General features: G+C 41.4%; 1 protein-coding gene and 1 long non-coding RNA gene across 9 annotated transcripts in view; one reads left to right on the forward strand and one right to left on the reverse strand.

Annotated features, from left to right (window-relative positions):
* LOC134928143 (uncharacterized) overlaps positions 1-23522 on the reverse strand; it is a 114690-nt gene extending 91168 nt beyond the window's left edge. For all 6 annotated transcript variants that reach the window (XR_010177834.1, XR_010177836.1, XR_010177838.1 and 3 more), the window contains exons 1-2: positions 23432-23522; positions 12715-12913 (exon numbers count right to left, since the gene is read on the reverse strand). This is a non-coding gene — a long non-coding RNA (uncharacterized LOC134928143). The remainder of the gene's footprint in view (positions 1-12714; positions 12914-23431) is intronic.
* Positions 1-27649, forward strand: part of MYOM1 (myomesin 1) — a 194274-nt gene that overhangs the window by 105615 nt on the left and 61010 nt on the right. For all 3 annotated transcript variants that reach the window (XM_063923544.1, XM_063923547.1, XM_063923545.1), the window contains 6 exons: positions 1744-1927; positions 2138-2312; positions 8348-8469; positions 18591-18787; positions 25363-25489; positions 27294-27478. In XM_063923544.1, the coding sequence (XP_063779614.1) occupies positions 1744-1927; positions 2138-2312; positions 8348-8469; positions 18591-18787; positions 25363-25489; positions 27294-27478 (990 nt within the window). The remainder of the gene's footprint in view (positions 1-1743; positions 1928-2137; positions 2313-8347; positions 8470-18590; positions 18788-25362; positions 25490-27293; positions 27479-27649) is intronic.

A 27649-nucleotide genomic window follows, 5' to 3' on the forward strand; every position in this document is an offset into this window, starting at 1 on the left:
TAAAGTAGTACAGTTTTCCTCTTCGGGGTCAGCCAATAACATGAGAATGCATACTAGAACCCATTACAGAAATTCATGAAGCACATCATAGTTAATATTCATGAGGTAAAAGATTCTTCTGAATTAATAGGTTACATTCAAATTAATTATTGTTCAGTCCATAAAATGGCAGCCTCCACTAAGTGACAGGTGTACTTTAAGCAAGCATTCCACCATTTTCATCTAATCCGTGGGTCATTTATTTTATTTTATCTTACAATTATAAATTGTCTTACATCATCCACTTCTTTTTTCCAGTGCAAATCAGGAAAAAGGGCAAAGACGTGCAATGTTGTGGGATGTCATGTCACGTTGGGGGTGTCGCACATTATATGGGGTCATGCCTGGGTCTTAATATTATTTTTATATATATATATATATATATATATATATATATATATATCTACAGAAAGTTCAGCCACTCACCAAAGCAAGCTCACTTATTTTCACAACATCAATAAATACATAAATGAATAAATGATGGGGGTTTAGTTAGTGAATTGGCCAATGCACGGAAGCCTGCAAACCGCTCGCCAAGGTACCCCGTCTTCATGCAGGTCCTACACTATCACAGAGTCTCAAAAATTAAAACCTAGCAACTGTATCACACATAATATAACTGCAAATATGCCCACTTGGTTTAATGTGTATCTGCCAAATACTCCATGGCTTTTAAAGGTACACTAGTCACCTGACACTGGCTGATAAATTACTAAAGAACAGCTGACTCAGGTTTAAGATAATTGGGCTTGCATAGGGGTGCATGAACAAAGCTTGTGGTCACAGTTAATATGAGTAGGTGGCCATGGGCGCTTCTGGGGTGGTGAGTGCTGTGGTTTTATTTTTGTTGGTATATATATATATATATATATATATATATATATAGTGCATATATATTATGGAGCACTTTATGGAGAAAATTGAATCATTCATATGCAGCTTATTCCCCTGCCCATTGGAGCTTACAATTTCTGTTCCCTATCACATGGACACACAAACTGGGCTAATTTACTCAGAACAAAATTAACCTACCACTATGTGTTTAGACTGTGGTAGCATCCAGAGATAACACATGGAAAGACATATAGAACACACCCCACACAGATAGGTCCTTGGTCAGAAGTAATCACATGAGCCCAGTGTTAGTAATACTAAGCACTGTCCTTACCTCCTCTTAATCCTGTAAGTAGACTCTTGCATTGACACACACACACACACACACACACACACACACACACACCAGTGGCAAGTTCACGTGGCACTCACTGATAGTATAGAGACATATAACCCCTAAATTCCTGCCAGTCAGACAAATGTGCTGACTGCCAGAGTTGTGGTACATATTGGTGTGCTTATAGCTCCTGCCACAAAAACAGGGCATTTCTGCACCAAACTGGGGTCATGGTCACACCAATAAGATAACTAGTTCTTCCAAGGTGCTAGGCTGCCCACCTAAGAAAAATAGAATCTTGCATTGCCACTTGTATCTGTGGCAGGGAAACTGGACTTTTTTCCCAACATTAGTGATATTTGGGACAATGGCAGTTGGTGGGGCTGTCCCAACTAAACTAATAAGTGTACCAACTATTTCTACTTTATTTTCTTTTTATAAATTCTTGGCATATTTAATAAAGAAGAACAAATACGGTAAGTGTTTTCTCTACAGCATATCCATAATGTTGTGCTCACTTGTACCTTTCATAGACTGTTGCTGGCACAGAGAACTGGCAGAGGGTCAACACAGAAATCCCAGTAAAGTCTCCACGATTTGCTCTGTTTGATCTGGCTGAAGGAAAGTCTTATAGCTTCAGAGTTCGTTCTTGTAACTCTGCTGGTGTCGGAGAACCCTCAGAGGCAACAGAGTCAACTGTAGTGGGTGATAAACTTGGTAAGTCATAGCGAGCCTGAAGTTAATCATGGGATTGATATAGGTGTTGTGTCTTATAGAGCAGAGAACACATGCATGTCTTTCTTCAGTCAGTCTCTCTTATCCGTATTAATGCTTTTAGGTTTGCCTAATAAGTTCATTTATGTAGGCTGCCATCCTTGACTGTTAACCTAAAATAACAATCGGTAATGTACCTGTCTTTTTTTGTAGACATCCCCAAGCCACCAAGTAATCCTGTCCCCACAAGAAACACAGACACTTCTGTGGTCCTTACGTGGACAGAGTCCAAGGATGCCAGGGAGCTGGTGGGATATTACATTGAGGCCAGTCTCGTAGGATCTGAGCAGTGGGAACCCTGCAACAATAACCCAGTGAAAGGGAAAAGGTAAAATGATACCTTATTGTTATTAGCAGTGATGGAGAATAGATATTCTATTGTGTATATCATGACAACACTGCTGTAGTTACATTTTAAATGGGATCATCTTTATGAGAGAACTGTGACAGTGGGCTAGATACATCATCGCTTGAAGAGTGATAAAACGGAGAGTGATAAACTATCAGCCAACCAGCTCCTGTTATTTTTCAAACAGGCCTGTGACATGTCAGTTAGGAGTTGGTGCTTTTTCTCTCTCCATTTTATCACTTTCCAAGCGATAACGCATCTAGCCCAGCATCATATAGCAGTGACAGGGCATGGAGAAATATATACGTACATACTAAGTGTATACTGACCCTCACTTGTCCTTCTTTAGGGAGCCCAGTATGTGGCAACGAAGTTCATTTGTAAGCACAACACTAAAACTATGAGGGGTTCATTTCGAGTTGATCGCATGCTAGCTATTTTTTGCAGCGCTGTGATCAGGTCAAACCTCTACAAAACTGCACATGAGTATGCACTGCAATGCGCAGGCGCATCGTACGGGTACAAAGCGGATCGGTGCTGGGTGATGGATTTAACGAAGAATCCATTCGCACAGCCGATCGCAAGTTATGGGTGGCAACTGACCGTTTTCAGGGAGTGTTTGGAAAAATGCAGGCATGTCTAAGCGTTTGTAGGGCGGGTGTCTGACGTCAATTCCAGGACTGGACAGTGATCGCAGCTGCTGAGTAAGTTCAGACCTACTCAGAAACTGCACAAACTGTTTTTGTACCGCTCGGGTGCACAAGCGTTCGCACACTTGCAAAGCGAAAATACACTCCCCGGCGACTATCTGATCGCAGCGCTGCACAAAATAGCTAGCGAGCGATAAACTCAGAATGATCCCCTATGTACAAAATGCTGATCTCCTGATCTGCCTGCAGTGTGAGACCACATCCTGCATAAGTATAGCACTGTGTGTGATCCTGAGCCCTCCAAATCAAGGGAGATGTAGTAAGCATCCTAGAGAGCGGAGAAGTTGCCCATACCACCCAACCAGCTTCTGTCGATATTTTTTTTTATAATGTACAGTGCATCCGGAAAGTATTCACAGCGCTTCACATTTTTTACAATTTGTTATGTTACAGCCTTATTCCAAAATGGAATAAATAAATTTTTTCCCTCAAAATTCTACACACAAGGGCCCTCATTCCGAGTTGTTCGCTTGCTAGCTACTTTTAGCAGAAATGCAAACAAAGCCGCCGCCCTCTGGGAGTGTATCTTAGCATAGCAGAATTGCTAATGAAAGATTAGCAATTGCTAACGAAAGATTAGCAATTCTGCTGATATTGGCCCTCATTCCGAGTTATTCGCTCGCAAGCTGCTTTTAGCAGCATTGCACACGCTAAGCCGCCGCCTACTGGGAGTGAATCTTAGCTTAGCAAAATTGCGAACGAAGTATTCGCAATATTGCGAAAAGATTTTTATGTGCAGTTTCTGAGTAGCTCGAGACTTACTCTTCCAGTGCGATCAGTTCAGTGCTTGTCGTTCCTGGTTTGACGTCACAAACACACCCAGCGTTCGCCCAGACACTCCCCCGTTTCTTCAGCCACTCCCGCGTTTTTGCCAGAAACTGCAGCGTTTGTTCACACACTCCCATAAAACGGCCAGTTTCCGCCAAGAAACACCCACTTCCTGTCAATCACACTACGATCAGCAGAACGAAGAAAAAACCTTGTAATGCCGTGAGTAAAATACCAAACTTCTTAGCAAATTTACTTGGCGCAGTCGCAGTGCGAACATTGCGCATGCGCAGTTTGCAGAAAATCGCTGCGATGCGATGAAAAAGAACGAGCGAACAACTCGGAATGACCCCCCTTAGCAGAATTGCTAACGAAAGCAATTTCCTTGCAGTTTCTAAGTAGCTCCAGACCTACTCCTAGATTGCGATAACATCAGTCCGTCTAGTTCCTGGTTTGACGTCACAAACACGCCCAGCGTCCGACCAGCCACTCCTCCGTTTCTCCAGCCACTCCTGCGTTTTTACCTGGCACGCCTGCGTTTTTTAGCACACTCCCTGAAAACGTCCAGTTTCTGCCCAGAAACACCCACTTCCTGTCAATCAGCAGAGCGATTGAAAAGCTTTGTTCGCCTGTGAGTAAAATAGCATAGTTTTGTGTAAATTTGCTTAGCGCGTGCGCCCTGCTGTGCATACGCATGCGCAGAACTGCCAGATTTTAGCCTATTAGCAATTCTGTTAAAATTAGCAGGCGAGCGAACAACTCGGAATGAGGGCCAATACCCATAATGACAACGTGAAAAAAAAGTTTTTTTTTAGATTTTTGCAAATGTATTAAAAATAAAAAACAAAATTGAGCTCAGGTGCATCCTGTTTCCACTGATCATCCTTGAGATGTTCCTACAGCTTAATTTGTGTCCACCTGTGGTAAATTCAGTCGATTGGACATGATTTGGAAAGGCACACACCTGTCTATATAAGGTCCCACACTTAATAGTGCATGTCTGAGCACAAACCAAGCATGAAGTCAGAGGAATTGTCTGTAGACCTCTGAGACAGGATTGTCTCAAGGCACAAATCTGGGGAAGGGTACAGAAAAATATCTGCTGCTTTGAAGGTCCCAATGAGCACAGTGGCCTCCATCATCCATAAATGGAAAAAGTTTGGAACCACCAGGACTCTTCCTGGAGCTGGCCAGCCGTCTATACTGAGTGATCGGGGCAGAAGGGCCCTAGTCAGGGAGGTGACCAAGAACCCGAAGGTCACTCTGTCAGAGCTACAGAATTCCTCTGTGGAGAGAGGAGAACCTTCCAGAAGGACAACCATCTCTGCATCAATCCACCAAACAGGTCTGTGTGGTAGAGTGGCTAGATGGATGCCGCTCCTTAGAAAAAAGCACATGGCAGCCCACCTGGAGTTTGCCAAAATGCACCTGAAGGACTCTCAGACCATGAGAAACAAAATTCTCTGGTCTGATGAGACAAAGATTGAACTCTTTGGCGTGAATGCCAGGCGTCATGTTTGGAGGAAACCAGGCACCACTCATCACCACGCCAATACCATCCCTACAGTGAAGAATGGTGGTGGCAGCATCAGCTGTGGGGATGTTTTTCATTGGCAGGAACTGGGAGACTAGTCAGGATAAAGGGAAAGATGAATGCAGCTATGTACAGAGATTTCCTGGATGAAAACCTGCTCCAGAACGCTGTTGACCTCAGACTGGGGCGACGGTTTATCTTTAAGCAGGACATCGACCCTAAGCACACAGCCAAGATATCAAAGAAGTGGCCTCAGGACAACTCTGTGGATGTCCTTGAGTGGCCCAGCCAGAGCCCAAACTTGAATCCGATTGAACATCTCTGGAGAGATCTGAAAATGGCTGTGCACCGACTCTTTCTATCGAACCTGATGGAGCTTGAGAGGTGCTGCAAAGAGGAATGGCTGAAACTGCCCAAAGATAGGTGTGCTAAGCTTGTGGCATCATGTTCAATAAGACTTGAGGTGGCAATTGCTGTCGAAGGTGCATCAACAAAGTATTGAGCAAAGGCTGTGAATACTTATGTACATGTGATTTTTTATAGTCCATACACACTATGCAATATCGTTCACAATCTGAACGATATTGTTCAGTCCTAAATGATATTGCATAATGTGTATGCACGATCAGACGTACGATGTGCGCTCCCGCGGGTCGCATGCGATGTCGTATGTCGGACTGCATGCAGTCTTGATGAGGTGATATTGTGTGGTTTTGAACTCCAGTGATGACTTTGTTTCTAGACATCGTTTGACATCGTTTGTAGTGTGTACACACGATTTGATCTGATATGATATCTTATACAATATCATACGATATTGTATCATATGAGATCGCATAATGTGTACGTAGCATTAGTTTTTTAATTTTAATAAATTTGCAAAAATCTCCAAAAAACTTTTTTCACGTTGTCATTCTGGGGTATTGTGTGTAGAATTTTGAGGGGAAAAAAATATTTATTCAATTTTGGAATAAGGCTGTAATATAACAAAATGTGGAAAAAGTGAAGCGCTGTGAATACTTTCCGGATGCACTGTACTAGCTGATTCGTTGCTATGGGCAATTTCTCAGCTTCTTCGCGATTGAGGAAGTTTGCTACATCGCCACCAAGTGTCAGAAATTGTATGCAGTAGATGTTACTAATCAACATTATTCCAAACAGTACTTTTTTGTATAAACAAAAATGCAGATACTCACCTTAAATTACAAGTTGATACAATTATTATTTTTATATTTGCTGGGCAGAACATTTTACTCCTTTTCACCCCCTTAGGACTTGCAAAATCCATGCTTAGTGGGTGGCTGCAAATAACTATCACAGTGTTCAGACCACTCAGTAGGTCACATGTTCCAGGTCACCCAACAGGTGCACAGGGATAGTTTGCCAACTGTCACATTTCCCAGAACATAATGGTGAAGCATTGTAAATGACAAGTGGACATTTTGCCACATAACCCCGAAACGCAGCAACCAATTACAGTGCTTTAATTTGGTATATGATGTACCTGCTTAGACAATGGCATCATAGAAATAAGTCACTCATAAAAGTTATCCATCTGCTATTAATAAAGAGATGGTGCTAAATGAGGTCTTCAAAGCATTACAATGTACATGAACACAGGATCAGATTAAGGGCTGTGGCTGAAAATGATCAAAGGTCTATTGTTATAATCAGAGTGCCAGTGCTTTGTGGGTGTGGTCAGTATTTGTGGATATGACCAGTGCCATGAGGGCATGATCATTGCTATATGGGTGTGGTGAGTGCCATGTGGGCATGTACATCTCCTACGCTATAAGACCCAATGTTTCCATAAATCCAAGGTGAGAAAGGGTCAATTATCCTGTCAACAGTCATCATGTCAACAGGGTTAAACTGGCAACATGCAGCATGTCAGCATGCTCAGCATGTCAACCATGATCATGTTGACTTTCATTATGTCTACCTTGATAATATGTCGACATGACATGACCATCCCTGGTGGTCTAGTGGTCTCTTACCTTCTCTTGGCGGCAGTGGCGTCTCCATTGTCTTCTTCTGGGACCTGGCAACAGGGTTGCCATCAGAATTTCTTGGGCCCAGGACTGTCAGAATAGGCAGGGCCCCCAACCCCCACCACTTCTCACCTTCCGCTCACTCTGCAGCCCCCACCACTTACTGTTCATGGTGCGGTTTGTCAGTCCCAGGTGAAGGCTTCAAGACATCAGGTACTTAACCTTCCTGTTCATGCCTAACCCTAACTGTTGGCATCTTTAGAATGTCAACACTTCACATGGCGGCATTTCTGATGTCAACAAAGTAAAGCTGTCAACAGTGTGAGGATGTAGAACTGGGGTCCGTCAGCAGTTCGGACCATGTCGATGTTCAATATTGTGGTCTCAACATTATTTAACTCAACATGCTTAAAGTTGACCATTGAACCTGATCCCACAGAACCTTGGAGGACACCTAGGGATATATTTACTAAGGTGCCAGTTTAGAGAAGTAGAGATGTTGCCCATAGCAACCAGATTATAGCCATCATCTTCTAGAAAGCGTTAGATAAATGATAAATAGGATCTGATTGGTTGCTCTGGGCAACATCTCCACTTCTATAAACCCACAGTTCAGTAAATCTAGCCCTTACTGATAATGGAAGTGGTTGGAGAAGTGGCATCATGAGAGGAAATGGAGAAAGAACAGTAAGAGAGGTAGGAGTACAGGTATGAGAGTGCAGTTATCATGCAGACTGAGGGAGTGAAGAGTTTGCAGGAGGAGAGGGTAGTCCACAGTGTCAAAAGCAGCAGAGAGGTTAAGGAGAATGAGCAGAGAGTACTGGCCCTTGGATTTGGCAGTATGACGTTCAGTAAGTCGACCCTTGGGAGATATCCTCATCTCTAAATAGAGTAGATTTGTTGCTTTTTAATTCTACAAGGTAACATGCCTAGTCTTACTATCTCTTGCTTTGGGATACACACTCAAGATTTCCCTCAAGTAAGAGATCACATTTCTCCTTATTGGCACAGATTTATTTGCCATGGTCTTCTCACTGGGGAACAGTACATCTTCCGGGTCAGAGCTGTGAATGCAGCTGGACTCAGTGACTACTCCTCAGACTCTGAGCAGATAGAAGTCAAAGCCGCCATTGGTAAGTCACTTCATAGAAACTATATTGTTACATCATTTAATTAATATCTTTATGATTTTTGTTTTGACTTCAGATCATGCTTTTCTTCCTTCCATTCACTTACAGTAATGATTATTTAATCAGTGCTATTGCTTTTCTATATTACCCACATTTCCTTTCAGATGGCAGTTCCCTACTGGGCACTATTAATCCTCTATCACAATCCCATCATTGTTAGTCTGTGATGTTTTTTCTGTCTGTGTACACATTTCACCACCCGGGGTGTTCTTAGCTTCCCGCTGTGTCAGAAACCACATTTTTCCTCTTCTGGCATCAATGGATGGAAATCCTGACTTCATGGTTCAGTATGTTACACCTTAACTGTCATGTACTTGCGAGTCTAATTATTATACACACTGACATGTCTATCTAAGAAAATTATTGCATGCTTCTAGCGTTGACGTATTGCATGCCACGGTGATGATTCATGTATGGGTATGCAGCCTGTGCATGTTCCTAACTGTATATTCGTCTTCTGTTCGTAGTCTTTATAATGTGTTACATTGTGAGATATGCACGTCACATGTCACCTTAGATAAGTACGTATTACAGTTAATTGATTAATTGTTTTTGCAAACAGTGGTAAAGGCTATAATAAGTAATATGATCGTACTATTGACAACATGATAATACATGAGTACAATGTGATTAAAGCATAAGCAGGGGCAGCTTTATATCTCTGAATTTTAAACACATTATGCCGCAACCATCAATTAATCACTCACGCTGAAACTTTGATCCACATACATAATTCCAACATGCAGACCATCCATATTAACCAAGTTAATGTATACCAGCCATTAGCACCCCCCCCCTCCCCCCGCAAATTCTAGCAACCAGAAACTCTTCATATATCACCCTGCTTTAACAGTATATACAGTAAACTCTGCTTTAACAGTATATACAGTATACCAGGAGAAGTGCCTCTTCATATATTTGTCTCCATTGACCCCACATAAGCAACACAATGCCTTCAGTGTCATCAGATTACAGTCACAAATATTCCATCAATTAAATCAATATTCACTATTGCAACATCTTCTATATCATTAATTATCAGCCACTTAGGATCTGTGTACTGCAAAGCACAGATCAACTTATATATTATTATTGAGGGAAGTGTTTGGTAAAGGATAATATAAATAGATTTTCATTTATACATCATTTGTGGCTGTATTATTTAGTCATTAGATCAATATCCTTGTATATAGCCTTTCCTTGTAATGACCATCACTGTGCACCCGGGACAAAGTAGATTCATGGTGGCAAGGCTGGATTAAGGTTAATGGGGCATCAGGGAAACTAACATGAGGGGGCCACTATCCATAAAATTATCAATATGATATGGCGGGAACATTGATAAAAAGTGTAATGTGTAAATACTCCAGAACCACAAATGTGGTAAACACGCTGAAATGCCCCCACACCACATTATGCCACATGCCCAGCTCACATATGCCACAGTGCTCCCACATTGTTGATGTAGCTATGCGTGTCTGGGGGTTCCTGGATAGTCGACCCAGGTGCCCTGTTGTTAATACAGCTCTACATTGTGGTGACAAGGTACTTTAGAGGTTAGGATGGGAACCAGATGGCTGCCTCTAAGTTCTTAGCACCCCTGGGAACAAAATGACTATTAAATCTGGCCTTGAGCTCAAGCATACAGTAATTGTTGGCATGTCTTCAGCAAATGGGTGCAGTAGGTCACAGAGATGTCACTTTTATCAACTGTCGAAGCACTTGGGTCATATTAATGCCAAATATAGTTTAAGAACTTATAAGTGTCTACAGCAGTTGACACTTACTGTATATACATGTAGCAGAAACTATTGCGGGCTGGCTGAGTAATGGTCATACCATGGGCTCTCACATGACACACGTGACACATGTGCCTGATGACACATGACACATGTGCCTGATCACACACTAGAGCACAAGTCATTTCATATTTGATATTAAAGATGGAAAAAAAACTGTCCAAGTATATTCCCAGTCCCTGATTTATTATAATTTGGGCTGTTTTTAAGATTATACTTACACCCCTGATGCAACACAAATACAGGAACATGATTTTCACTTGGAGCTATACAACATTCTCTGACAACCAGAGCATTCTATAATGTTATGCAGAGGTGGCAGCAAAATAGGAGTAAATGATTAAAGCAAAAGTGCAGAGAGATCTATACTGTAAATTATGTCATGTAAACTCTGCATCAGCCCAATATTCTCTAATAATCTGACATAAACCAGTTCACACTGTAACATATTTCTGTAGTAGGTATATGTGTGTAATGAAGTGTGTGCTGTGTGGTCTGCATTACTCTGCTGTAGACACTGAGCAACAGAGTGGTGTTGTAGAGGCGTCACCCTCTATTGCTCACTGCATGTATAATGGACAGGTGAATGTACAGTATGAATAACAATGTCTTTGTATTCTTCTGGATGCTGTAGGGGGAGGATTGCCACATGGTGCGTGCCCTGATCTGAATGCTATTGCTGATGGGCTAACAGACTCCCCTGCATGCCGGGAGGTCAAGCATGAGTCCACACAGCATTCCCCCACCACAGATGCACTGCCAGATAGCAGTGTTATTACACAAAATGTCTCACCCAGTAAAGGTGGTAATCCTGGACCTGCAGGAGTAAGTAATATAAGTGCAAGCAATGAGTCCATGGCTACCACACACTTGCCACAGAAAGGAGGAACAGAGCAGCAAAGTAAGTGACAGCTGACTCCATAAACCAGGGCCGACCCAATTCATTATATGCACAGGAAACAACGGCATAATGTAATTATCTTCATATAATTGTTGACATCAATTACCATAGCAATCAAAAAAGCAAATCCCCCTGCTTATAGGCCAAAAGCAGTGTATTAGAGCAGGGGTCCTCAGTAATTTCCACCTGGGTACTCCCTGGCAGGCCATTTGTGTTATTTGGGCCTGATTCATGTTTATAAGAAAAGAAAAAAGCAGGCAACTGGGCAAAACCATGTGCACTGCAGGTGGGGCAGATGTAACACGTGCAGAAAGAGTTAGATTTGGGTGGGGCGTGGTCAAACTGAAATCTAAATTGCAGTGTAAAAATAAAGTAGCCAGTATTTACCCTGCATAGAAACAATATACATGTATTTGCTCCCATTGCATGGCAACATGGTTTGTTCAAGACACCAAGGGGGTCATTCAGGTTTGGTCACTGTAGCGATCTCATGCGCATAGTATCGATATTCTGTACTTTGCACATGCACAGGACCTGTTCTGCACGAATGGGTCCCCCAATTTCGGAAGCAGGACGGCAGCATTCTGTCAGTGTTGACAGTCTGCTGCAGATTGGGGGGCAGTGCCAGTCTCCTTTTGTGAAAATGAAGGTGTGTGGCTGTTGTTTAGGGGGTGGGAAGAGGCCAGGGATCTCCGTCATAGGACACAGATTTCCTGGCCTCTGTGACAGGTGGCTTGCGTGACACCACAGATGCCATATGCCTCCTGATGGTGTGAGAGTAATCTGATGCCGGGTGGTCTTCTGTTTGCCGGCGGTCGGGCTCCCGGCGCTCAGTATACCGGCGCCGGGAGCCCGACAGCCGGCATACCGACAATTATTTTCCCTCGTGGGGGTCCACGACCCCCATAGAGGGAGAATAAAATAGTGTGGCGCGCGTAGCGCGCCACCGTGCCCGTAGCGTGGCGAGCGCAGCGAGCCCGCAAGGGGCTCATTTGCGCTCGCCAAGCTGTCGGTAAGCCGGCGGTCGGGCTCCCGGCGCCGGGATGCTGGTCGCCGGGAGCCCGACCGCCGGCCAGCCGTAGTGAACCCCTGATGCCACATCCTGGGACACAGCTCAGATCACTACTGCAGCAGGAGGTGTCTGCTTGTAATAGATGCCTCCTGCTGCATTTCCATACAGCGCTATCACTGCTGCTTCCAAGGAAGCATCAGTGGTAGCAGCACCAACCATATCTGAATGACCCCCAAAGTTACTTGCTTCTTTAGCTTTACTCACAAACATGAAGCAGACCCTTTGTACACACAACATTTGCAAAGCAATACATATGTAAGCAATATAATTGCTTTTGTATAAAATGTTTAGGCATTGCTATATAAAAGCAAAAGTACTGTAAACAAGATTTATTAATGACACAAGAATATGCTCATATATTTCTCACATATTACAATTTGAAAGATTGTCAAAAAAAAAAACAATATTCCACAAACCTTATGCTGCTTTTACATAGATAGAGGGATAGATATTTTCATTCTGTTATCAGGGTCCTCCTATGATGTATGGGGCTAGAGTTCCCTTGGATACTGCTTTCCCTATGTATCCAATCACCACCTGGAGGTTCTGCCCCACCATCACAGAAGCATCACGGCGAGCATCCTTGTGGGTACCAGTATCCCAGGTGGAGAAACACTGTGCCAGAGGAATAATAATAGAAAATAAAATAAAATCTGGAGAAGTAACATTAATAAATCAAGTTATTACATCTAAGTTTCTAACAATTTTCCTAGTAGTTAAGAGTCTTGAGAGTAATTTGTGGTATTATAATTGATGTCATTTGGAATACACAGCTCACCATCCAAACAACATCTACACGATTCTACTAAGAAAATGCAAATTGATAATCACTAGTAACTGTTGTGCAATAAAACTCATTCTATACTGTTATAGTGATCATCTCACACAAAGGTAACCAGACATGAATTACAAAACAATTTGGGTGTTTCTCTGAAATGTATTTATTGCTTTTAAAACCACGTAAATAGTGCTCATACTATCACTGAGTCTGCACAATACCGGCTCAGGCAGCTAAAAGATATTACATAGCACACCAGCAGGTGGAGCTGTAGGGGACATCCTGCTGGTGCTACACTCCTGCTCCCGATGCCCTTACATTTGTGACCTTTTGCAAATCTTCATCTGGAGTTGGTGCCATTTTGTACCTCTGTCACTTAAAGAACTTTCAGAACCTTGTTATAATAGAGGGTGTTGTTGTAAAGTGTGTATAGATATAGGGCAACCCTGAATGCCCAGCAGATTATTGCATACAAATAGGAATGTCACATGAACTTACATGTCATCGTAATAAAACGTGTATTGTTGCATGTGAATCACGTAGTAGATGTATGAGGTCTAATATCTGGAGACTTGATGGCTTCTAGAATAAGGAGGTCTTCTGGAATTTGGTGTACTATAATAAAATAAATATAGTAAAAGGACCTGCCATATGCTGGGTCACCTCAGTGTCTGTTCACTGCTCCGCCACACCCCCTTTCTATTGGCTGTTTCACCTCCTGTACTGTCCAGCACCACGCCCTATCAGTTGTTCCGCTTCTGGTTCTGTCCCGCCATGCCCCCTTTCTAATGGCTACTCAGCCTCTTTAACTAGTCTCCCCCACCCCCTCTCTATCGACTACTCCACTTTTTGTTCTGTCCCACCCCTTCTCTATCCCCCTTGCCCTGTCCCGCTCCTCCCCCTTCTCTGCCTGCACTCCTGTACCGCAATGCTCTACGCTCTGCCTCACCCCCAGGTCTGTCCATACTTACCACATTCCCTGTGGACCAGGTCCTCCTCCTCCTCTCCTGCTAGGCTAGGGTCTGTCCCGTCTCCCTACTAATTGGAACCAATGGGCATGCACCCTGTCCCCCAATATGCATGCATGTTCGAGATGGGACAGACCGTAGAAGATTATTATATAGATTACATTTTAAAATGATCAATGTCTTTTCCCAAACTGCCAGTAGCATTACACTACTCTTTAATTTTCTTACAGTGCTTAAAGTTAGGGCTATAATAAGATATAGGCTCAATGGGCAGCTGCCCAGGGCCCCATAATTCTAGGTACCTCTGAGCAGGAGTGGTTGGTGGTCATGCAATCAGAGCACTGAGGCAACATTCCCCATCTGCCTCCCAGCCTGCAGTCAGACAGTGAATGGCTTATTGGTGGATGGCTGGAGCTATCCACTAATCACTGCCGATAGCCATTCACCGTATGAGACACGGCACAGGACCACAGGAGGGGTATCTTATGAGTATTTTTTAATTGGTTCACGTGAATGGGTGTGTAGGGGACCGGGTTCATTGCATTGCCCAGGGCCTACAACGCTGTTAAGATGGCCCTGCATACAGTACGTGTCAGTGAAAGCTAGCCACTATAACTAATTGCTATACATATATATATATATATATATATATATATGATATCAGTATCCAGCAGCAGCAATTATTTATTTGGATGCCTTCTGGTTCAAAAAGTCTCTATAATAGGTTTCTGGATAAGAGATCCCATGCATGTATATGATTAGATCACTTTGTGTTAACTAATATTTCACTTTGCATTTTTGCCTGTCAATGTCATGAATTTAAAGCATTTACGCCAATGTTAAATGTTTTAAAAAAAATAAACAAAAAAAAACAATTTTCGTGAAAAGTTGTTTTGATGTCTGCATGCATTGATAAACTTGTTATAGTAATGTTTACCACAAAACATTGATGTGCCTGTAATTAACTAATGATAAAATAAAGTCAAGCTTTGAAGAACATATTTTCTGGTAGCATAGTATTCTGTTCATATCTCAAAGTAAAAAACAGATACCATGTAGACTTTGAAATGTGTAATGAAAAACAAGACACTTTGGTCATTTAACATTTCTAAGTAGAGTACAAATGAATTCAACAGTGAACATTAGTGAGTTATACGAATATGCTCACCCCATTCCCCTGACCCTACATAAAATTGAGAACTTCACATAGAAATATTTTGATGTGTAGTATGTTCTAAAACTTTATACTACATTATAAAATTAGCTTGCACAATATACAATGTAGATGTTTTACTGAAAACACACACACACACACACACACACACACAATACAAAGAATATGTGTATTATCCATTGCTAACATATTACAAACACTTAGCAAAATATTTAGTATAGGCGTCTGTTCTCTTGAGAACCAATTGCAAACTACTTACCATTCAATTAACCATAACTGTAACCCTCACATTATTTGTAGCACTGACCCACATAGTTTGACCATCTGATGTATGAAAACTTATGTATGGATACACCCTGTATAACACCCTGTATAACAGGAGACAACAAATAAATCAGTATCGTGACATTCATGTGTATTTCTAAATGTTTGATAGCATTCTGCAGTAATGAGGCACAATATTCTCAGAATTAAAATAACACACATACAGTGAATACAGTATGTGTGTATATATATATATATATATATATAAAAAATATAAAAATCCCAGTTATAAAGGTGCATAAGTTGCTTCGGTGCATTCCCCACGATTACACGGTATCCGGTTGATAGATCTACATTATAAAGATAGACAGTCAATAGGTCATCCCCGAATGGTCAAATGCAAAAGGTTGACAGGCTCAAAAGGTTTACAGATAAAAGGTACACAGTGCTTGAGGTTGACCGTCGACAGGTCCAAAAGGTCTACTACAGTTTGTTTTTAAAAACTGTTTTACTTTTTAAACTTTTTCATCATTTACTATCCACATGGACTATGACTGGGAATAGTAACCTATGCCAAGCGCATCGAGGTGCCTTGCCCGAAGCGTGGCTTTCAAGGGAGCCCACGAGTATACACGTTTCCACTAATTTTTCTCAGATATGGTGAAACATACAAAATGAAACAAAAAAAACAAAAAATAAAAACCTTGTTTCGACCATTTTCATGTCGACCTTTTGACCCTGTTGACTTATTCTACTGTATTCCTTTTCCATGTTGATATTTTGTATGTCGACCATTTGAGGTCGCGCTATTGACTGTCTATCTTTTTACTGTAGATCTATTGAACCACAGACACAGAATACTCACAGATACAGGAGCACTCAGACGCAAATCATGGAGAACTAAAGCAGCTTTCAGTAAATGAATGTAGCATCAAGCTCATTGCTGTTGTTCTCCATTCATTTCTGAGTGGCACCTATATCTGGGAATCTATTATCTATAAACTGCACAGGTCTCTGTAATTGTAACTAAGTGTACTGATTTGCCTCTGTTACCAGTCGCATGATTGTGGGTTCCAAATACTTCCAATAACTTTCTTACGGCAGTTGCGGTGTCTTGGGCCATATGATGTATGTAGGGGGTATGTACAGGTAAGTAGGGAAGTCATTGCTCGGTTACAGAAATCAGTGTTTTCCTGAAAACACCTTAATTTTAGCATGTTCCTGTTTACAAAGGTTTGGTAAGTAAAACATGATTTTTTTGTAAGTACAGACAGACTGATGGTTATTCATTAAACTGTTATAGAATAATGAAACACAAGTGACTGATATAGTTTCCTTTCTTTATTGCCTTAATGTTTATCTATTGCTGTTCGCTGACACACAAATGCACCTACTGTTTATTATAACTTTGGGAGAGAGAAGTAGAATAAAACGTGTCTTAAAGAAAGCTGAGATAAGTGAAAGCAATTCTCTAAGATAATTTTGAAGGCAGAGTAATGACGTTATCGCTTATAATAAAGTGATGATGTTATAATTTACCAGGTGAGAGTACTGATGTCATTCAGAAATCCTGTAGAACTATTTTGCTATTATTTCATGAATTTTTAAAGAACTATTAGAGTGGCATCTAATATTCATATTATATATAAAGAGGTTAGAATATAACCACCCCATTCCACTACACCAGCATTTTCAGATTCCATATTTTAGTTTGTCACAAAATGATTATGTAAAAATATGACAGATTAATGAATAACCCCAAATGTAGTTCCTGTATCAGGTAAGTATAGAATGTTTTCCTCATCCCGGAACTCCAGGTGCAATGATTATGGCTATTTATATAACTATATCACAGATTACATGTTATGACTTATTTGCCTTATACATAGTAGGGGAAAAATACATTAACTTGCCTAGTATGCAACTACTACTGTGCAGGACATGTATCAAACCGTGGAGAGAGATAAAGTACCAACCGATTAGCTTCTAACTTTCATTTTACAGGTTGTTGGGGACATGTACTAAGCAGTGATAAGCGTGGAGCAATGAGCCAGTGGAGAAGTTGCCCATGGCAACCAATCAGCTGCTCTGTATAATTTTAAAGTATGCAAATTATAAATGTTACTTAAATGCTGATTAGTTGCCATGGGCAACTTCTCCACTGGCTCACTTCTCTATTCTTTTCAATGCTTAGTACATATCCCCCTGTGTTTGAAAAATGACAGAAGCTAATTGGTTGGTACTTACTCTCTCTCCACTTTATCTTTCTCCAAGGTTAGATATATGTCCCCCACAGTATCAGTTCCATACTAGGCAAGTTTCTTCTGTAAATAACACTGTTTTGTATAATGTATATCAATTGCAAATTTGCTTCCATCCAGAGAAGTGTAAACCCATCTATCAATAAATCTATAATTATAGTGGCTGCAGTTAATGTATTTTATTTATTGTATGACAATTGTACCTAAATATTCACATGTGAGGACAGTTATTACTGTATGTTTAGATCTTTTTAGTACATGATTGTAATACATGGGACTTCTTTATATGGGAAGGCATTCATATATTTTTATTAGTTGTTTCCAAAGGCTACAATTAAAATATGTTGAAGATAATACTGAGATTTGTTTTCTCCATGCAACAGAACCTAGCATTAATTGTGAAAAACGTTATTCTCAGGCAGTATTTCTTATTTATATCTAGAACATGTCATATTTTAAGGATAACCATGTTTGAGAACACGTGGGACCAGTTCTGTGCTGGGAGAAAACTATTTGTAAAATGTTATCTGTTGGACTTACTTGTATAGCTATTAGCTAAGAGCTATGGACTGTAATCTAGAATTCCATGTTATCTGTGTGATAATCAAAGGTCATTGCACCTGTCTGTTTGCACTGGTCTTTAGTAAAATGCTCTCACTATAAAAACATTTAATTCGCTCACTGTTTTACACATTGCGTTGTTTATAAAGGACAATTCCCTTACACTGCTTTATTTCACATTAACATGTGATCCTCAGACTGTTACCTAATCTAAGTGATATTTTTTAAAGTTGATCCTCTAACAAATAAACCAAACCTACTTGTCTAATATTCATGTAAAAAACAGCAACTCCCTCCGCCCCTTATGACATCACTGTTCTCGAGAGTGTATGTGACTCCATGGTGATTGGTTGGAAGCAGCCCAAAGTCACCGGCGGTGTGGACATTCAAGGCTACTACATCAACTATCGAGAGGTTGTGGATGGGGTCCCAGAACAATGGCAGGAAGCCAATGTTAAACCCATAAGCGACAGAGCATACAGGGTAAGATGTTGTTTCTTGTCATTGCATGTAACTTGTCTTATTATCACTTCAATGTGCAGCGCTGTGTAATATGTTATAAATAAGAGCTCATGAGAATAATGTGGCTTATTTCTATGTATTTTAGGTATTAACAGCAATATTTGTAGATCTGGTTAGCTAATGATAATATCTAAAATGAATGCTTATGCTGTAAAAGTGTATATCACAAAAAGCAGTGAGAATGTCTATTATAGTACAGACTGTTCATTTACAAATGTTTACAATAGTTTTATTAGGGTGTAGGGTATAGGGTGAGAAATGTGCCACTTCTGTTGCCACTTTAGGCAGCTGGGTGAATAGGCACGCCCCTGACAGCAACAAGGAAATAAAACCTGCCCATCAAAGATCAATAACGAACCTGGCCAAAATCGGAGGGCATCCATACTCTCTAACAGGCCATTATCTCTGGAATTACCATTCTGTTAGGGCAGCAGGTGCTCCTCTGATGCTTTCTTACCAGTGGGCATCAGCTCTCAGATACGTGCTTCCTTATTGGCTCTATCTCTCGAGACACAAACTGGCTCTCTCCACAGTGAGCTAAACATTGACTTTGAGTTTGTGGAAATTGTAGTTCTAAGCCTATTAAAGCTGCAAAAGCCTATGCACCAAAAAAACGTTTTGATTGTCACATGGACACCTGCCACATATCATTCAAAACTGTCTAAGCCCAGATCAACACCTTATGCAATGGTGAATCTGGTCAAAGAAAGACTCTTTGTAAGTCCACGCACCTGTCTTCTATTTGTAGTGCACACCAGCAGAAATTATTAAATGCATCTCTTAATATGACTGGTAGAAACCTGAGGCATGACGGTAACTCAATTCACATAGGGATCTTTGATATATGTATGCAGTATGATGACTGTCAATGGCTTTGTATATTACTGAATAAACAGTTCCATTATAAATGTGCTTAATCCATTAGGTGAGTATTAAATGGAAATATAATATTTCACATCTTCAGCCTGTCGTTGACCTCTTACCCTCATCGCTCCTCCGCTCCCCAAACATTCTCCCTCCCTAGCTCTCCCATCCTAGCTTTTTCTCCTATCCTTACCTTCCCTCATGTGCCCCACATCTCTCATGATGTCTAGCACACCTTACTTCACCTCAACCACCATTTTATTACCTCAATAATCTCTCCAGACACATCATTTCCATCCACATCTCCTTCCTCACCTCATCTTTCTACTGATTGCCAGTTACCGTGATGTAACCTTTGTTATATACACTCTACTCCCCCACTGTACTGCACTGTGAATTTATGCAGTGGCCTATAAATAAATGGGTCATATTTTATAGAAGTTGTGACAGAAAACGTTCTTGAAAAAAGAATTAAATTTGATTTAGAAGATTATTATCACCTACTGCTCGTGACTATTCCTTTCACTCCCTACCCCACAATGTCTACTCCTGACTGGATTACTTATTTTTAAGCCATTGACATCTCCACCTGCTCTCTGATGCAGCGATCGGTCCGATCACATGGTCGGACCACCCCCCCATATCGATGACCCTGTCATTGTCTAGATTTTCCTTCACACAATGGACTTGGTTTCGTAACAAGTCTCTTCTGCAAGATGCTTATTGTAATAGTGTGGATAGATTCTGCTATTATAGATTATCTTGATCACAATGATACTCCTGATGTCCCTAAACTCTCTCTAAACTCTCACTCTGGGAAGCACATAAATGTGTGATCCGGGGTAACTAAATCCAAATAGGATCCTATATCAAGAAATAAAAAACCTGCAAAGAAAAGCCTTACTTCAGCAGATCCTCGTTATTTGGAGATGTCTACCTTGAGTTGACCGAGGTGCAAGCAGCACTCAAGAAACTGCTATCAGACCATATTAAACTATCACTGTGGAGGTGTAGAAATCACTTCTGTCAGTGGGATAACAAACCAGGGAGATTGTTAGCTAGAGTCTTACGTGCACAGTGAGCAACTGGCTTTATCCACACTATCAAGGATGATTCTGGCACAATATACTCACAGACACCTAACATCGCTTCATACTTTAAGCAATATTACTCTACATTGTATAATCTACCTAGCACTCGTTCAACCCACCCTCCGTCCCCCCGCAGAGATTTTAGATTACCTCTCTTCGGTGAATTTTCCAACTCTCCCTCTGATAAGGAGTCTCTAGAACTCCCTTTTATCTTGCAGGAGGTAGAGCAGGCTATTTCCTCATCTCCCTCAGGCAAAAGTCCTGGCCCTGATGGTTTCACCATAGGCTACTACAAAACCTTTAAAGACAAGCTCGCCCCCATGATTCTCCAAGCTTTTAATGCTATCTCCAAAGACACCCAGTTCTTCAAACAATCCCTAAAAGCCCACATCACCATCATCCCTAAATCAGATAAGAACCCCTCCTTGTGTACAAGCTACAGACCAATATCACTTCTCAATGTGGATCTTAAAATGTATGCAAAGATGAGAGTGAACAGGCTTATTCCTTCTTACTGCAATTAATTCATGGGGACCAGGTTGGTTTTGTTTGTGGTTGAGAGGCTTGAGACAACATGACCAAGGTCCTGAATTTGACTCATCTAGCATCACAGAGTAAAGTTTCCACCAGTTTACTGTCAAGTGATGCTGAAAAGGCATTTGACAGGATTAGCTGGACCTTTACGGGGTCTGTCCTTGGACACATGGGATTGGGAACTCTGCCCTCCAAAAAATTCTGTCACTCGATACAGCTCTGTCAGCTAGAGTTCGAGTTAACTGTGCCTTGTCAGATCCATTTTTCATTAGCATCAGACAATGTTGCCCATTATCCCCACTGATATCCATGCTTTGCATAGCGAGAGCTTAAAGCGGCAACCCTCACATATCTGAAATTTGGGCTGGGGGCGATGAACATAAATTGGCATTATTTGCTGATGATTTATTGGCTATTATATCCCATTCAGTCACCTCTCTCCCACATTTAATGTTAGAATTTGAGAAATTTGGAAAACTAACTTTAAAATGAGTATTTCAAAATCCAGAGCACTTAATATATCCTCTCCAAAAACCACTATTAGTGGACTACAGCATGTCTTTCCATTTACTTGGCATCCAGATCATATTACTTGCCTTTGGGTTAAACTACTAGAAATATGTCTCAGCTATTCACATGAATTATGATTCACTACTCTCTTCCATACGTATAGACTTTAATAACTGGCATCTGAAACAGCACTCCTGGCTAGGCAAACCGAATGTAGTTAAAATTAACACATTCCCTAAACTACTTTATTTTCTCCAAACTTCTCCAAATTGCTACACGTACATTACTCCGAGTTTCATGGTATCCGTTCCTGCTGACCCAGCCTTCTGGCTGCTGCGTCATTCTCCCTTACCTGTGGCAAAATATAAATAATCGCTCCTCTGCTACTTCAGCAATGCTGCTCGCTCCACTATCTCCACATTGTGGAATTCCACAAATCCTCCGACATGTAAAAGTTGGTTCTGGAAAATTCGCTGTTTTATGTCTATGGAGGACATCTTGTTATCCTCAGCTGACAATCTTTCTGACTTCACATGAACTTGTCTCACTGGTTAGACTATAAATCATTGAATGCGTATAAAACCTACATGGCTATTGCTCTACCTACATAGTCTCAGGTACTTACAGTAGTTACAGGGAACCTAGCCCTTCTACACACTCCAGGTTTCCGCTAAGACTACACTGGTCTGCTTTCTTTGATTCCCTCCCTTTTGTCTTCCCCTCCCCTCCTTTTTAATCTCTACCCTCTTTCAAATTTGTTACCTTTGTATTTGAACCCATGTGACTTTTCACACTAGTTGTGTATTATACCATTGATATATTCAATCCATTTAAGAGATTGTCATTGTTAGTCATCACTATCTATATCTTGGAGTGATTGCTAATGTCAACACACAATGGGGGTCATTCTGACCCGATCGCACGCTGCAGTTTATCACAGCGGTGCGATCGGCTCAGAACTGCGCATGCACCGGCGCATGCCAGACAGACAGAGGCAGTCGCTGAGTGGGGGGAGGGGCGGAACGGCGGCATTTGGAAGCCGTTTCGTGGGCGCAGTCCAGGCAATGCAGGCGTGGCCGGATCGAACGGGGGGCAGGCTGCAGCAGCTGCATGATGGCACACGCAGCCGCTGCGGGTCGGGGAGCGATGAGTAGTTCTTGTCCAGCACGCTAAAGCTGTGCTGGTCAGGAGCTACTCTTGAAGTGCAAAGGCATCGCCGCTGTGCGATGCCTTTGCACTTCTGCGGGGGGGGGGGGGGAGCACTGACTTGTGGGGCGGGATAGCCCTGTGCTGGGCGTCCCCCCGCATGTCAGTGTGAATGATCATAGCTGTGCTAAATTTAGCACAGCTATGATCATCTCGGAATGGCCCTCAATGTTTTGTGCTTTTTTCTTTAATGAGAACAGAATTCACAAAAAAAGATTTTCAATGCACTGCATGTGTATATATATATATATATATATATATATCAATGGAAAGAATCTGCGGCACTCGGAGTCTTTACTGAAAAACAATGTGTATTCACACAAACACCACCAACGTTTCGGGGCTCACACGCCCCTTTGTCAAGGTGAACAGAAGTGAAAACAAGTGAAGCATCACTTACCTATATACTTAAGAAGAAGCCCGCCGTGAAGGAAGCGCCGCCCGCCGCCGCGTTCTCTGGCTCCGGTGTGGGCATACTGCTGGCGCAGCCTGATGACGTGGCGCCGTGTAGCCATGGTAACCGGGGTAACAGAGTGCGCGTCAGCGCGCGCTGGAAAAAACAGTGAAACTAAGTTTCACTGTTTTTTCCAGCGCGCGCTGACGCGCACTCTGTTACCCCGGTTACCATGGCTACACGGCGCCACGTCATCAGGCTGCGCCAGCAGTATGCCCACACCGGAGCCAGAGAACGCGGCGGCGGGCGGCGCTTCCTTCACGGCGGGCTTCTTCTTAGGTATATAGGTAAGTGATGCTTCACTTGTTTTCACTTCTGTTCACCTTGACAAAGGGGCGTGTGAGCCCCGAAACGTTGGTGGTGTTTGTGTGAATACACATTGTTTTTCAGTAAAGACTCCGAGTGCCGCAGATTCTTTCCATTGATAGACACTTCCCGCTACTGGAGGCACCGGAGCAGCATCTCCTGTGAAAGAGGAGTGCCGGTCCAACAACCAAGGTATATATATATATATATATATATATATATATATATATATATGATGAATGCATAATAGTGTTACTGCTCTGCTACAGATAATTATAATTTGAAAAGTAAAAATGCACTTTCAGTTAGTACACTTTCAAACATTTCCACCCACATTGCAGATGTGCAACAGGAATAAAACCATTAATGTGAAACTTTTATTGTTGTAAGGAATTTATATTTAGCCTATCAGCAAATAGGCAGCAAAGCTCACACAGTAACACATAATAAAGAGGGTAACTGTACCAACAACATGATACAAATGGAAAGTATTAAAAACACAGTATAGATGCTTGTGCTCTTATTCTGTTACTTGATAATTATTTATTACCAGTTATTTATATAGCGCACACATATTCCACAGCGCTTTACAGAGAAGAATTGTCCAATCACATCAGTCCCTGCCCCAGTGGAGCTTACAATCTATATTCCCTACCACATGTACACACACACACATTCACGCTAGGGTTAATTTGTGTTCGAAGCCAATTACCCTACCAGTATATTTTTGGATTGTGGGAGGAAAACAGAGAACCCGGAGGAAAACCACGCAAGTACGGGGAGAATATACAAACTCCACACAGTTAGGTCCATGGTGGGAATTGTACCCATGACCTCAGTGCTGTGAGGCAGTAATGCTAACAATTACACCATCCGTACTGCCCTAATTGACATAATAATTGACATACTCCAGGGATTAAGTCTGGGTAGGTATCCCACACAGGAGGACTAAAGTAAATATTAAATGTTTGTCAAAACCAGCATGTCAAAAACTCATACGAATTCAGGGTAAGTTGTAGGTGCTCCAAGGGGTTGAACATCTAACACAGAAATAGGTTGGAGGATCAAAGAGATGATCCAAGAAAGAAATCTCTTTGTGGAGCATTCTTTTATTGTAATTTATTAATTTATTTATTAAGCCCGCAAGGGGCTGCGTTCCGCTCGCCACCCCTGTCGGGATTGTGTGGTCGGGATTCCGGCGTCGGTATTTCGACCGCCGGGATCCCGTCCAGCGGGATTACGTACTGATCCCCTAAACACGCATACACTTACACGCAAGGGTTAATTTTTGTCAGGAGCCAATTAATCAAACAGTATATTTTTGGATTGTGGGAGGACACAGAGGTACCCAGAGGGAAACCCACACAAGCACGGGGAGAATATACAAACTCCACACAGGTAATGCCATAGTGGGAATAGAACCCATGGCCTCAGCACTGTAATTCTAACCATTACATCATCTGTTTTGTTTAATAAATGCCCCCAAATCATTTTGTTTTGTAAGCTAACACTGCATATCTGGTAAAATCCGGTACCATATATTGAATTGTTACTTTGTTTATATACTACAGGTTTTGAACTTGAAAGAAAACACAGTGTACCAATATCAGGTGGCTGCATGCAATCTGGCTGGGGTTGGGACTCCATCCCTGCCAAGTAAGTCATTCAAATGTGAAGAATGGACCATTGCGGTGCCAGGTAAATCCTTCTGCTTCATTAAACTTTTTTTTTTAACATAAACTAAATAATTTTTGGATTTGAAATGCCAACTAACCATAAAATATAGGGGTAGATTTATCAAATCTTATTCAGAGTTAAAGTGGAGAGAGATAAAGTACCAACCAATCAGCTTTATCTTCCAGGCTGTGTTCGAAAAATGACAGAAGTTGAATGGTTGGTACTTAGCAAAAGATTTATCAAGGCTTGGAGAGAGATACATACTAATCAATCAATCAATCAATCAATCAGTCAGGAACTTACTGTCACTTTAAAGGCTTTGTTTGAAACATGACAGCTAGGAACTGATTGGTTGGTACTTTATTTCTCTACACTATCATTTTCCAAGCTTTGATAAATGTTCCCCTTTAGCGCTCTTTCACTTTATATCTTGCCAACATTTTATAAATCTCCCAACATACATTTGCAAATACAATGGAGTTGCTAATAAGATTCTCAAATGTGTTAATAGAAATCTCTGGAGCTTATCATAACATTAGATATTTGAGCTAAAGGGGTCTATTTACTAAGTCTTAGATGGAGATAAAGTCAACAGAGATAAAGTACCAGCCAGTCCGCTCCTAACTGACATGTCACAGACTGGGTTTGAAAAATGACAGTTAAGAGCTGATTGGCTGGTACTTTGGGGGATATTTACTAAGCAGTGATAAGAGCAGAGAAGTGAGCCAGTGGAGAAGTGGGCCCCATCAACCAATCAGCAGCTCTGTATCATTTTATAGTATGCAAATTATAGATGTTACTTCAATGCTGATTGGTTGCCATGGGCAGCTTCTCCGCTGGCTCACTTCTCCACTCTTATCACTGCTTAGTAAATGTCCTCCTTTATCTCAGTTCACTTTATTTCCATCTAAGGCTTAGTAAATAGACCCCTTCGTCCTGGTTGTGAGAGAAAATATTTACTACACTTTGCAAATTTCCTATAAATGAATAGGTTAAAGAACACAGCAGCAGACTAATACAGTATATCTAGCAACTTTTAGTCAAATTGGCTGATAATTTAGAACAATATTGGGACTTTTATTGTGAATGTTATTAGTAGCTCATTCATGTAAGTGAACAGGTGTTTTAGGTTTATGTAGTGTCCTTTTTAAGTAAACTTTATCAGACATGATATTAGTCATACATTTTAAGGGATCACCTCCAGAAAAAAATTATTTTGGTCTGGGAAACACAGAAGCTCACTTTCCTAGACTCTCCCAAACCTACTTGTCCCTCAATGTCTCACAATGGGGGAGATGGTTTAAGCCTTGGAGAGAGATAAAGTGGAGAAGTTACCCAAAGTAATCAATCAGCTTATGTCATGTATCTTGCACGGTCCATAAAATGACAGATGCTGATTGGTTGGTTTGGGCAATTTCCTACTGTAGCTCTTTCCAAGGCTTGATATAGCTCCCTTAATGTCTCTTACAGACCCAGTAGGACATCAATTATCATGCTCAGGGTGGACATTTTGTCAAATTGCTGCAGTCCTGCATTGTCAATGACCCTGACAGCACAACAGTAGTTTGACAAAGGCTTTCTCTACTTTTTCCATTATACAACAGGACATGTCAATTGGGGGAGTTTAGGAAAGTGGTGTTAAGCCATTTTATTTATCTCCCCTAAGTTCACCCAATACAATTTTTTCTTTTTTCTTTTTTTATTATTATTGATTTTATTCCCTTATTTATTTCATTCAGTTATCTGCTAAGGCAGCCCCACTACTGTACCTTAGCCATTCAGGATTATGATATTCACTTATTCATGAGTATTTTGCCTATATTAGGACCGCCACATGAGCTAACCGTTACTGAGGTCAGGAGTAGCTCCATGGTTCTGCTATGGAAGTCCCCAGTCTACACTGGTCGCAGTCCAGTTACCGGCTTTTACGTGGACGTTAAAGAGGCAGATGCACCAGAGGAAGCTTGGAAAGGTGTGAACAAGAAGCCAACTGCAAACACTTACTTGAAGGTATTTACGGATATTCTCACTTTAGATCTGCAAATCATACATTTCTATGTTTTTACAAATTAATATGTAACTCTGTATAGTCCACGCTTGCATACACAGGGTAGTGCAGTGATAGCACACAGTAGGTAGTTTTTAAGCAAACGACTTATTTTCTAGAATCTTGAAATTCTT

This window comes from Pseudophryne corroboree, chromosome 5, assembly GCF_028390025.1.
Source record: "Pseudophryne corroboree isolate aPseCor3 chromosome 5, aPseCor3.hap2, whole genome shotgun sequence".
Lineage (NCBI taxonomy): Eukaryota > Metazoa > Chordata > Amphibia > Anura > Myobatrachidae > Pseudophryne > Pseudophryne corroboree.